The 13,157-nt window shown below is 58.0% G+C and overlaps 2 protein-coding genes across 2 annotated transcripts; one reads left to right on the top strand and one right to left on the bottom strand.

The window, feature by feature from the left end:
* Window positions 1-7: 7 nt before the first annotated feature.
* Window positions 8-3,059, top strand: DNAJC30 (DnaJ heat shock protein family (Hsp40) member C30). The gene is made up of 2 exons (XM_074160795.1): window positions 8-1,217; window positions 3,014-3,059. Exon 1 carries the CDS (start codon window positions 8-10, stop codon window positions 644-646), a length of 639 nt encoding a protein of 212 aa, XP_074016896.1. The 3' UTR covers window positions 647-1,217; window positions 3,014-3,059.
* Window positions 3,060-7,122: 4,063 nt separating this feature from the next.
* On the bottom strand, window positions 7,123-10,018 carry VPS37D (VPS37D subunit of ESCRT-I). Its single transcript, XM_074160794.1, has 4 exons — window positions 9,838-10,018; window positions 8,630-8,801; window positions 8,196-8,278; window positions 7,123-8,014 (listed from the first exon to the last, which is right to left on the bottom strand). Exons 1-4 carry the CDS (start codon window positions 9,958-9,960, stop codon window positions 7,526-7,528), a joined length of 867 nt encoding a protein of 288 aa, XP_074016895.1. The 5' UTR covers window positions 9,961-10,018; the 3' UTR covers window positions 7,123-7,525.
* Between the last annotated feature and the right edge of the window lie 3,139 nt (window positions 10,019-13,157).

Raw genomic sequence — 13,157 nt, 5'->3', positions numbered from 1 at the left:
CGGCCCGATGGAGCCGGCAGCGCTCGGTCGCCTGCAGCGCCTCCTGCCCGCCGCCCCGCAGGCTCCGCGGCTCGGCCGCCCCCTGCCGCCGTCCCGCGGCGGGCAGACGGGCGGCGGCGGAGCCCCGCGGTCGCGCCGCGACCTTTACGAGGTGCTGGGGGTCCCGGCCACGGCCACGGCGGCCCAGATCAAGACGGCGTACTACGAGCAGTCGTTCCGCTACCACCCCGACCGCAACGCCGGTAGCGCCGCCGCCGCCGCCCGCTTTGCCGCCGTCAGCGAGGCCTACCGGGTGCTGGGCAGCGCTGCCCTGCGCCGCAAGTACGACCGCGGCCTCCTCAGCCCCGAAGACGTGCGCGCCGCCCCCCAGCCCTCGGGCCGCCCGCCCGCCCCTGCCCCGCCGCCGCCCCGGGCCCCCGCCGCCGCCCGTCGTGGACCCGTCCCGCCGCCCTTCGACTTCGACGCCTTCTACCGGGCGCACTACGGGGAGCAGCTGGAGCGGGAGCGGGTGCTGAGGGCGCGGCGGGAGCAGCTGCGCCTCCGGCGGGAGGAGGCCGCGGCCCAGGGACGTTTGCGGCTCGTCTCAGACCTCTCGGTCGGGCTCATCTTCTTCCTAGGTTTCGCAATCCTCTACGGCCTCAAGTGACAGCGGGGCCGGGCAGCCATCGGTCACCCACCCAGCTCTAGCGCTGCAGCAGGAAGGAGTGTCACCAGCGGGCACGGCAGCTGGCTGGGGGATGTCCTCTGCGTCCACACAGTTGGTAGGCACCGTGTGCAGGGTCTGCTCCTCAGACTGTGACATTTCCCCTCTGTCAGTGTGACCTTCAGACACGGTACATGACCAGTAGGCATCCATGTGCGAGCTCTGCTCCTCAAGCTGAGACATGTCCCTTCTGCCATTGTGACCTTCAGAGATAGCGCCCAACCAGCAGGCTCCGTGTGTGGGCTCTGCTCCATGGGCTGTGACCAGACCCCTCTGCTGGCGTGACCTTCAGACATGGAGTGCAACTGGCAGGCACAGTACATGGCTATGACTTGACCTCTGCAAGTGTGACCTGAAGACAGCATGTGACCACTGGATACCACATGTGGGCTCTGCTCCACAGGCTGTGATGTGCCCCTGACACCAGCGTGACCATGCAGACATGGTGTGGGGGCTCAGAAGGCTGTGATGTGCCCCCTCTGCGGATAGAGCCTGCAGACACAGTGCCTGACAGGTAAATGCAGTTCATGGACTCTACTTTGTGGACTGTGACGTGTCCCCTTCATTGGCACTGCTGTTTGACCTTGGTGGGAACCACGTGCCTATTCTAAGCCGCAGCAAAGATTAAATGGCTGTCAGTGGTGTTTGTGTGCTGTGTGTGTTCCTGGGGGGTGCTCTCACTGGTTCTGAGTTATGGCTCTCTGTGGTTTTCTGTTAATCTGGGACCTGCCACATCTGTGCTGTCACACCTGTGGTTACTGCATCTTTGAGGAATTTTAGGAGTGTTGGTCTCCAAACTGCATCTTTGCCGTTGTCAAGGGTTTGCCTCACTGTGTGGTGAGTACTAAAATCTTGGCTTCAGCAGCCTGGAAGAATGAAACCTGGGCCCTTGGCAGCTTGTGTCCTAGTCAGCGTGCGATGTCGGCTGGAGATGCTGCCCAAAACACTTCTGTGTTCAGAACAGCCTGTCCTGTCTAGGGCTTGCCAGGAACTTTGATCAAGACCATCCCACACAGGCCTTTGTGGCTGGGAGTGGTACCCTTCTGAGCACTGAGTGGCATTACTTGTGTTTTGCATGTATCTAAGCATCATTTGTACATAAGAGTATTTGCCTATTTAAGTACTGAAGTGTTTTAAGAACCAAAGATTGTGTCTCTCGGAGCTTCTGTCTTTCTTTGGGTGAAGATTTCATCTGCGCTATGCTGGTACTACATGGAGTGAGCGAAGTTTCATGGTATTGAACTCTAAGTGTGCCAAAGACTTCATCTGCATTGCTTTGCACTGGATTTGCTGGGCCTGGCTGGCAGCAGTCTGCGCAGGAGCCAAGCCCTCGCCTCTCACTGCAGTGACCCTCGGTTATCTTTTCTCCCAACGCAAAAATGTTAAAAGCAAATGTTCCATGTTTTACAGCTTCTACAGTTCTGTGATACTGCACTGAGCCCAAGGCAGTTGTGTGGCAGGGAGCGTAATGTTTGCTGGTACAGGGTATATGCTGGACAGGAGAGCTTTCTGCCTTTTCTGGAAAGCATTGTACCACTTCCAGCTGCAGACTCCAGAGACTGCTGTGTCTTTGGAGCAAATTCAGCCCAGAGGCAGAGAGTGAGCTTTCCAGGATCCTCTCTGGTTGTTAGTCCATCCCTCTGTGTGGGATTATAGTGCTGAAACGTCAGCATGTGAAGAGCAGGAGCTTGGTGTTCAAGGGCATCAATGACAGAGTGAAAGTCTCCAGAATTGTGGCTGTGTCACATGCTGATGCATTTTCATGCTATAAATCAAGTCACTTGTAAGACCAGAGGCGGCTTCTCTGGCAGAGCTTGACAGGAAGCATTCTCTTCCAGGCTGGAAAAGCTAGGGATGTCCATGGGAAGCAGTGGGTACTAGGGAGCACCTCTCTAGTTCCTGGTGTTGTGGCTTACAGGTTTTTAAGGCAGCCCTGCTAAACACGAGGTGTCCTCTGGATTAATCTTTCTTAAATCTATGTAGTTGTTGAGGCCTGGGGCTATGGGCTGTTCCCTCAGGCAGGCTTTGTACCCAGCTCTGAGCCAGCTCCCTGCCAAAGAGAGTGTCTGGTGCAGTGCAGTATGGAGCAGGAGAAACAGGCTGGCTGGCGTACTGCCTGCATCGCTCTGTCCCTTAACACTGGGACAGGGAAGAGCTGCTCCAGTAAGTCATCTGGGCTGACTCTCCTGCTTTGTGTCTGGTGCTTGTGTCTGAAATCACACACGAGGCACCAAAACTGAGCTAATACATGTGCCTTTCAATGAGTGGTTTGGGCAGTTCATATTACTGGTTCTTCCTCTTCTTCCTCAGGTCTCCATGATGTATCTTGGAACATTAAAGATATCCAGCTGGTGACAAAGTGGTGGTCTTGGGTGGTAAATATTCCTTGTATTTGCTGGAAAATGGAGGGTGAGGGACAGGCTGGTGTTTCACATAGTGACTGCAGCAGGTTGAGGAAGAGGGTAGGGATGGGGGTCCTGTTTCCCCGAGGCCATGCTGGGAAGGGTGGGTGTGCTGCCTGCAGTCAGTGGGGTGTGGGTAGAATAGCTTGCCTACACCACCGGGGACTTCACTCCTGCCTGCTGGAGCCCTGTTCTGTGCTGCCTCTGACACACGGGGGTTGCTGTGCACTTGTGATGTACCCTCTGTGGTCATTGCGCTCTCTGCGCTCGTGTGCTGCAGGCAGTGTTCAGTTTTGCTGCTGAGTTTGGGCAGCGTTTAGTTTTGCTGCTGAGTTTGGTCTGAGGCGGGGAAGCATGGCATGTGGGGTATGGAGAGGCATCCAGTCTGTCATTTGTTGGGTTGGTACAATGTATATGTACTGGAGAACCCCAGCATCACCTTTGCTCCGGTCAGGCCTGAATGCTCCTCTGTTCCAGGAGGAACTTCAGGAGCTCAGGCACAAAGTGGCTGGAGCTAGTCCAAATGCAGAGATTGACTGCCAGCTCCCAGCATGCCAGGTTTCTACCCCTTTGTCTTTATGTGTCAATACTGTCGTCATGTTCTTGACTTTCCCTAGTTGTTTCCTTGATGGAGAGATGCCAGGAGAAACTGCATTTCTTGGGGTTTTCCTTTAGCCAGGTGAGTGCAATCCTCGTGGGGTGGCCACTTGGTAATTAGATGCTGTTACAAACTACAAAAGCTCCAGGCGAGCTGAGGGAAGCCTGGATGAGGACTGACAGCCCCAGTCCTGAGGCCTTGCAAGCTCAGTGCAGGCCCCATTCCCCAGCCCATTCTCGTGGGCTGATGTCCCCGTAACCACAGGCTTGGAGTGCTGAGCTGCTCACCTTGACTGCTGGGTGGTGCAGCCTGCGGGTGGGGGGTCTCGGTGCTTCATTAGGGCTTCTTCTCTCTGTCTGGAGAAGCTGGGCTGCTCTTTTGGAAGGAAGGGGTTACCCCTGGCTCCTGAGCACATCTTTGGAGGTACCAGCTGGGCTGGGGGCATGAGGGGCAGAGACAAGGAGCTACAGCCTGGGTGAGCAGGATCCTGAGCAGCGCTGGAGGGGTAGCCGTCATTCCCCCCTCCTGCAAGAGGGGCTGGCGTGGCAGGGATGAGGGTGAGGGGACAGCCCCAGCCCTCACCTGCCCTGGCATATGTGGACAGAGCTCTGCACCCCAGTCCTGCTGCTGCTGGGCTGTGGTAGCTCTGCCCCCACCCAGGGAAGGGCCACACGGTTGGCAGCACCCATGGCAGGGCAGCTCTCACTCCCTTCAACAGCATCCCCTGCGGCGACATCTCTGTTAATAGAGTTAACTGTTAATAGAGTTTTCTTGGTTAACAGCCCTGCTGCCTGTGCAGTGCACGGTGGGGGGCCAGCTGGGGCACCCTGGCATGATCCCTCACTGGCTGGCCCCAGCCTGGGGTTCTGCATGCCCTGCCGACCTGGGGCTGTGGCTCAAAGGGTCTACCGGAGGCTGCCCATGCTGGGGGGGGGACACGACATCCCTTCTCTCACAGATGTCATGTCCCTCCTGGGCTGGGGGCTGCTGCTTTACCCAGCCTGGCTTCTGAAAATCCAGACCTGGGGGAGCCGGGGAGGCCACCAGGCTGGCAGGGCCAGCTTCCTGCCTGCCCTTCCTGGGTTTAGCTGCTCATCAGCTGGCAGAGGGGCTGAGCTGGCCCCAGGCTGCTGCCTGGCCCAGTGCAGAAACGAATGCAGGTGCACACTGGGTGGCAGTGCTTCCGCTGGGGTGAGCGGGGGGTACATTGCCCTCTCCTCGATGTGGCCCTTCGGGGCCTGCAGCACTTGGTGTAGGCAGGGAGTGCCACTGTGCATGCAGGCAAGGAGGGGCACAGAGGGATCACCCTGTGCTGCTGCCAGCTCCTGGCTGTTACCAGTGTCCCTGTTTTGTGCCCTGTGTGGGACTTTGTCCCCAGCCCAGGCCTGCCCGTACAATGAGGCACACTCTGGGAGCAACGAGGCAGATACCCACTGCTGCCACGTTCCCCAGAGGTGCAGGGTGCACTAATGCTGCATGTACATTCCCCACCAGGGCCACTGCAACTGGGGGGGTCTGGCCGCCCACCAGAGTCCTGTCCACTACTGAACAGGACCAACTCCAGTGTTGGAGGAACTTCCCCAGGGCAGGGGCTCACCTTGCTTGGCAGCTTCCCAGTGGTTAAAGGACCTTGGCTGAAGTGGGATGGTGGCCAGCCCAACAGGTCCATGGGGGCTGCCAGGGCCTGCCCACTCATACCTGAGCCAGGCAGGTGCCATGGGGTACTGCAGGGCTCCTATGGATGAAAAGCTATTGCCATGATGGCATCATCTTGGGGTCCTTTCCTCCTGAGCCAAGTGCTAAGGTGTCCGTCCTCTCCCAGGTGGGCAACCAGGTCCCCAGGGAGAAGCCTATGCTTACCACTCCTTGTGTGTGCATGCTCAGAGCCCTCATAGCTTTTGGGCCCACTTCTCCATGCTGCACCCACAGTCGTCTCACACAGCATCCAGTACAGCCCTTGGGGTAGTCAGGAAAACTGTCTGGGGGACCCCAAGACACTGGGTAGGACAGGGTTGCCTGTGCATCACAACCCCTTCCAGACACAGCACAGATGGTCCTACACAAACTAACTGGCCTCCTAAGTGCTCCTGCTTGGTCCCCTTATTTCCCTGGTTAGGTTAGCCCTGCATGGCTGGTACAGGAATCCAACCAAGGTCTTGCGCCATGGTTGCCTGTCCTTCCTCCTGGGATATGCCAAGCCACAGAGCCTGACTGGCAATCAGGTGTGTCTTGGCACCTTTCATTGACAGGCTGAGCCCAAACCAAGCCTGATGGGACCCAGCAGAGAAGGTACTCTGTGAAACCCTTTGGGGTTTCCAGTGACTACCATCTCCTCACCTGCAGATAGAGCCACAGTAGCTGATCCCAAATTTATCCTAGTCTTAAACCTGTTTTAATTGGTTATACTGTATGAGTGGCCCCAGTCCCAAAGACAGGGCTGGAGTTTGGAGTAAGGGTGGGGTACTGTCAGTGGTGGAGGGGTGATCAGACACTGCAAGCCGATGGTCTATATTTTGGGGTACTTTGTAGCCAGAGCCAGGGCCCCTTGCTGCTTTGGATGATTTCTAAGCAGTCTACATAACAGTTCCAAGCCGCAGGCTGGGCAGCCAGCTGAGAAAGAATAAAAAAATGCTACCACCAGACTGGGCTGAAAGTATGACAGGAGTCTGAAACCAAATCAAAAGCTAGAAGCAGGACAAAAGACATCCCAGAGCAGGGAACAAGTACTTCAGGGGCTACGGCTGGAGGAACTAGGGCTATATCGTCCAGCCTTGTCTCATCATCCATTGCGTGAAATTAAGGAAAGCAATAGAGGAGCCCAGGGTGAAACAGGGTGAGCTCAGGCCTCCTGCTGCCCTTTCCAGTGGTGGCTGAACTTAGGGTTAAGTGCAAAAGAGTGGATGGGAAACAGGTACTAAAAACACTGTAGGGCTGCACAGAGGCTGATGAGACCTGTTGCTGTGGAACCTTGAGTGAGCCTCACACACCCTGGGCAATCCTGCTTCGGCAGGGGAGTTGGACTAGATGATCTTTATGGTCCTTTCCGACTCTAAAAAATTGAGTGAAATTCAGTGACATTCAGAGCCTGGCTGGCTGTGGAATATAATCACGAGACATCTCTGGTTACCAGAAGTCTTCACCATATGTGGGGCCAAACTGCTGGGAGACAGTCCCTGGTACCTGCCTGGGGGGAAACTCACCCTCTCTGGGCTCTTTGCCCCACTTGCAGGGGCTCCCGCCTTCCCCAGGGGTTTGATGGGCTGAGCCAAGTGTAGGTGCAACACCTGGGAGCTTCCCAGGCTGGAAGACCCTCCTTGACTGCCAGTCGCCTCCAAGTCTGGCAAGTGTTCCCCCACAACCACCTCCTCCCTGCCTGTCCCATCCCTCTGTTCATAGCCAGAGTCAAGGGGTAACACAGGGAATGGAAAAGAGCCTTTATTTAGAAATCACGTGGCACCCAGTGCTCCTGGGCCCTCTTCCCTGCTATCTACCACCCAATTGAGCCCACTAACATCCCGACAAACAACACACCCCCACCTCCTGTCACTGTCCCTCTTGCTGTGAATGCAGAGACCTCCTCACCCAGCAGCTCCCTGGGCGCAGGACCTGCTGTCACAGCACTTGCCCCATCCCACCCCTGGCCAAGCATCTCCACCCCCCTGTGAGCAGCCACCCCTGTGCCTGTCTGAGAGCCACCACAGCCCCTTGGAGCTGAGCCTGCACCACACAATCACCCCCCCATGCTCCCTGGCCAGGGCATTCCTGCACAGCCCCTGTGGATGCACAGGGCCAGGAGCAGGGACATCCCTTGTCCCTACCCTGTTACCGGTGCGGAGACTCTTGCTTCTGGTGTCGCAGCCGCTGCTGCCTGCGGAAGGGCTGGGGGCTGAGCAGGGGGACGTGTCTGATGAGGCACAGGGGTGAGCGCAGGCTGGAGATTTCAGAGCAGGGAGATGATGGCTGGTGTCCCAGGGCTGGGAGATGGTGTCTGGGAGTCACAGCTGGCATGGCAAAAGGCACAACGGCCTCCGAGGGGATGAGAAAGGCGGGCACAAAGCCGTAAGAGAGATCAAAGACTTTGGGGGCTACTCCACTCCGTAATGGGGCAAGGCAGACTTGTGCTGGGCTAGCCAGGGCACCTGGGTGCCCCACAGGGCCCACAGGGACCCTGCCCACCTGGCCCTTCTGCAGCAGCTCCTGCAGTTTCTCCAGCTGTGTCCGGCAGACGTAGGAGTGTGTGCGGCTCTGGCAGAAGGAATCCAGAAAGGAATCGAGGGGCAGGTCCCGGGCCAGGAACTGCTCTATCTGTGCCTGTGGGACAGGCAGTGGGACAGCATCAAGCCAAGAGAGCCATGGGACCACAGAGGGAGCACAGATGGCTGAGCCCCCCCCCCGCCTCTTCTCCAGGGCCTGGCATGCCAGGAGGCCGTGGAGAGCATTGCAAGGGCCAGTTGAGGAAGGCTTGGCAGCACCGGGGTCTTGCCTGACTCACCTCTGACTCTGCCTCGGAGGCATCAAGCTTGGCTTGGAGGTGGCCCAGGGCACTCTGCGGGCTCCACTTCTCCAGGTACGCATCTGTGTCAGGATGGGACCGGGCTGCCAACAGACCTTCCCCCGGATGCCCCCACTGCTGGGGTTGCAGTCTTTCTCATCCCCAAGCATCAGCTCTCTCCACCCTCAAACAAACCCCCAAACACATCCCTGGAGCCACCTGCACACCAAGGCCTGCATCCTACCATGGCACTGGTCCCAGCTGAGGGCTGGCTATGTCACAGGCAGCATTACCCCCCACCGCTCCTGATCATGGCTGGGCCATTTCCTTGTGGCAGGTTCAAGGGTGCTGAGCCCACCCAGGCCCTTGTATTAATGTGGGTTGCTCTGGCCTTGCCGGGCTCTGCCTTGTTTCATCAGCTGCGCACCACTCACCCAGGCGCTGCTGCTTGTCCCAACATGCCTCTCGGATCTCCCGCAGCTCCTGGTACTTGATGGCTAGGGAAGCCTTCCCATCCTCCAGCCGCGGGCGCAGGGACAGGTTCACCCTGGCCAGGGTGCAGTTTGAAGCCAAGCACATCTCCCGCTCCAGCTGCAGACTCTGAAACTGTGGGAACAGGAAACAAGGGAGGTGGGGTATGTCAGCACTGGGAAAAATGGGTAGAACCAGTGAGAGCTGGCAGCCTGCTGGGAGGGGTTCCATCTCCATCTAGGGGCAAACCCTCTCCCCCTGCACTGTCCCCATCTCTCTTCTCTGCCTGGAAAGGGGGTGTTTCTCAGCAGGGATGCGGCTGGACCTGGGCTACCCACTGCACAGGGCAGCTTACCCTGAAAATGTGGCAAACCTCACAGCTGGTTACCCAGCCCCCTTTGCAGAGGAAAGGACTCGTTAGTGAACACGGACATCAGGAGAGAGACACACACACACTCACTCTGGCTGCACACACATCTTCTGCCCATGCGGAGTGGGAAGCAGAGCGTGGCGCCAGGCTGCGCTTTTGAGAGGCCCCGGGGAAAGATACTAAAATCAGGCTGAGAATGATTTCAGAATAACCCGGTCCCGTTCCCGCAGGGGAGCACCAGGAACCACTGGAGCTGGGGAGCACTCGGGGCTCGGCCCAGCTGCAGGGAACGAAACCAGGCCCGGAGGGCAGGGCGAGGGGCCGGCGCCTCCCAGCCTCCCCTGGATCTCGGAGCAGTGAGAGCAGCGGGGGCAGCGGCAGTGGCCCTGCTCTGGGTTTTGGTGGCCCGAGGCTGCTTGGCGGGCGACGGCTGCTGAAACCCCGAGCAGCACCAGGAGCCCCCGGGCAGCCGCCGGCCAGGACGCCCAAGCTGAGGTTTCCCCACGTCCACCCCACCCAGCCGGGGGGTCCTGCCGCTCCCCCACACCCCCGGGCTCGGCGGGCGGGATGTCAGGTATCACGGGAAAACCAGCGGGCAGCGGTGTCGGGGTCCGGCGGGTGATGCCCGGCCCCGCAGCGCCCGCTGCCCGGGCTGCCGGCGGCTCCATCCCGAGCAGCGCGAAAGCCGCGCTGGTGGCGAGCGCTGCAACGGCTCCGCTCCGCCGGCCGCCCGCAGACTCCCCTCCCCTCCCCTCCCCTCCTCCCCCGCCCCCGGACTCCCCCGCCCTTCCCCACCCGTACCTTCCTGCTGAGGCGGGCGGCGCGCTGCAGCCGGGGCTCGTCCTGCAGCAGGGCGCGGAGCTGCGCGGTGCTGAGCGCCCCGAAGCGGCGCGGGGAGCCGGGCGGCGCCGGGGGCCGGGACATGGGTACGGGCCGGGGCGCGCCGAGACCCCTCGCCGCCGCCGCCGGAGCCGCGCACCCCCGCCGCGCCCGCCCCCGCCGCGCGCCGCCCCGTGCCCGCCGCCCCCGCCGGGCTTAAAGGAGCCGCAGCTGAGCAGAAGGCGCTGCGCTTTTGCACCGCGCCGCCGGCACCGCTCCCCGCGCCGGGCATCCCGCACCTCCTTGCGTGTATCGCGCTGTACCGCACTGTGTGCATCCCGCTTGTCGCTGCATTGGCCTCATGCTGTACTTCAGAGCACCGCGCTTGGGCACCCTGCGGAGATCCTGGCAACGCTGTACCCATCGGCTCAGGAGAGCGGACAGAGAGCAATGAGGCAGCCCGAGACTACCGGCTTCGGGCAGGTCCTCTTCGTCCCTTAGGGAAAGGAGAGGTGGGAGCGCTGCCCCACTTGTGCCGGGGAACTGCTGGCTGCAGCGTGTTGTGGTGACTAAATGTTTGCTAAATTCGGACAGCTAAAAGAAAAAGACACTTGCATGAGAACTATAAGCTCTGCTTCAGGACATCTCTGTGCTGGAGGCTGGGAAACTCTCATCGTATCTGTGCCCTGATCACAGAATCACGGAATCACAGAATGATATGGGATTGGCAGGGACCTCTGGAGATCCAACCCCCTGCCAGAGCAGGGTCACCCAGAGCAGGTTGCACAGGAACGTGTCCAGGCGGGTCTGAATGTCTCCAGAGATGGAGACTCCACCACCTCTCTGGGCAGCCTCTTCCAGGGCTCTGCCACCCTCACAGGAAAGATCTTACTCTTTAACTAAAAGATGGGCTGGAGAAGCTGGGGAAAAGCAAACCAGGAGCTCGTGTGAAGGGGGAGGGTTGCTTCCTGGGGAAGTTTTACCTTAGTGAAAAACCACAGCTGCAGGGAGCACCACTGGAGCAGGGACTGCTCTGGCCTCCCCAGGACATTTCCATGGAGCAAATCTCTGGTGGGAGATGGCATTTAATGACCACTGCTTGACTTCAGGTGTCACCTCAAACCAACACTGGCTGCTGGACCCGAGTGAAGGGAAACTGCTAAGGAGCCGCTGGGGGCTGGAGGTCACTGCTGTTGGGTGACCAAGAGCCCAGCAGGATTTAGGGAGCATTTGGATGGGTAGCTCGGAATAAGGAGCTGCGTGGAGCTGGTGCTGTTGTAGGAGAGATGAGAACCTGTCTGTACACTGGAACGTGCTGTGGTGGAGGGACAAGACAGCAATTCAGAGACACGCTAAGCCTGTCCTCTTGGGCTGGTGGTCCAGCCCTGTTGTACTGTGAGGATATTTTAGGAAGTGCTACTGCATCTCCTGGCCTGTGTCTCTCCACTGCCTTGGAGAGCCCTAGCAGAAGACTGCACTGCTGGGACAAGAATCGTTTCCTCCTTAGTCCAGCAGTGCAAATGCAACTCCAATCTGCCAGTTGCTTGGAAACCCCAGAGACCCAGGAGCAGCAGCAGTGTCATTTCACAGTCTGCCCAGTGTCACCTGATGTCATTGAGCTTGCTGGCTTTGAAAGCCAAATCCACTCTGGGAGCACCAGGGGTGGGGTGGAGGCACTTTCCTGACAGGCATCCTCCACCTTCTGGTGGAGCATCTTGTACTTCTCTTCCAGCCAATGTCAAGTCCGTCATGGAGCTGCCCTGTGCCCCCCCCCGCCTTGTGCTGTGGTGCCCATTGGAAGGCAGGCATGGGCTGTACTCCAAGGGCCCACCAGTCACAGAATCACAGAATCTTCATGGTTGGAAAGGACCTCTGAGATCACCGAGTCCAACCATACACACACAAAAGACCCCCACAATCTCGGCCATGAGAGCATGCCCTGAAGTGAAGCCCCCCACAGTCCTCTGTGCTCTGGTTTGGGGGGGCTCAGTGCTTGGTGCTGGAGGCTCTCAGGAGAGCGACTGCAGCCTTCTTCACCCAAGAGCTGCTTTCAGTAGAAGTAGCCCTGAGCTCTCTTCTTCCTCAGACCCCCCCCAGGTGCAGGTGGCCCGTCTGTGCTGAGGACAGTTCTCTGGAGCAGCGTAAGCTAATTTCTGGTTTGGAGATTCTCCATTGCTCACTTCTTTCAGTATTTTCTAATTTCTCAAACTTTTCTGGGTGGTTCCTGGCGGGCACTGGGCTCTGCAGCCGCAGGCAAGGGCTGGGTTTTCCCTTAGCTGTCAGTCCTGTAAGTGGAACTCACTGCTATTGCTGTGCTGCCCCAAGACAAAGCCGGAAATTATTTGTGGAGGTGAAAGTGCTTCTCAAACAGTCTGTCCCAGTGGTGCCACAGCATTGTGGGATGGAGAACCTGAAGGAGCCTTGTCTTGCAGCCTCACAGCATCAGCTCTGTCTGCACCTTTCTTAGCAAGGGTTTGTCTAAATTGGTCTCAGAAACCCGGGTACAGTGAGCTCATTCCTGTAATGAGCTCTTCCCTCACTGGAGTGTCTCCTAATTCAAGTGCTTCCTAACATCTAACCTACTTCTCTTCCATTTAAGTTTAATGCTTCGTAGTCACAGCAGACCTACTGATGACTTTCACATCATGTTTCTGCAGGATAAAAGCATGACTGTGCAGACAGACAGGTAGTGACAAATCCTGACACACGCAGCCTTCCAGCAGGAGCGGAACCTTGGTGCCAGCACATTGCCACAGCTTTTGTTCTTGGATTGTGACATGGTGATGATTTAGGAAGAGTTCTCCCATGTGACAGGTCCCTTCTGATCCCTCCTGTGCAGATCCCAGGTCTCAGTGTGAGTAGCCCCAAGACCCCAGTCCTAGCACCTGACATGGGATTTCTCGGGTCTCAGTAGGAGCACATCAGAGATACAGAACAGACGTTCATTAATGGAGAATGACCTCAAGCAAATTTATTGGGATGCTTTACCAGATGCTACAGAGAGGTGCAGAGTACATGGAAATTTGTGGCATGTATCTTTTTTGCTTGCTATGAATTCTGGAGGCAGCTAAGAAACTCTGATGAAAAGCCATTCAAGGGCTAAGTGTTTTCCTCCCGCAGGGAAGGTGCATATGGATTCACAAATTTCACGAGTGATTTTTTTATTCTTGATTATGAACATAATAACAAGGAATCATTGGCAAGCACAGGGGAAAAGAGCTGAGCAGAGAGGGAGCCTGCACTCAAAGAGGGGAAATGGAAAGTGACATCTGACTAAAACCCTACTACCCTTGGGCTCCCCT

This window comes from Numenius arquata, chromosome 18, assembly GCF_964106895.1.
Source record: "Numenius arquata chromosome 18, bNumArq3.hap1.1, whole genome shotgun sequence".
NCBI classification, from domain to species: Eukaryota; Metazoa; Chordata; class Aves; order Charadriiformes; family Scolopacidae; genus Numenius; species Numenius arquata.
This window is presented reverse-complemented; position numbering and strand designations above follow the sequence as displayed.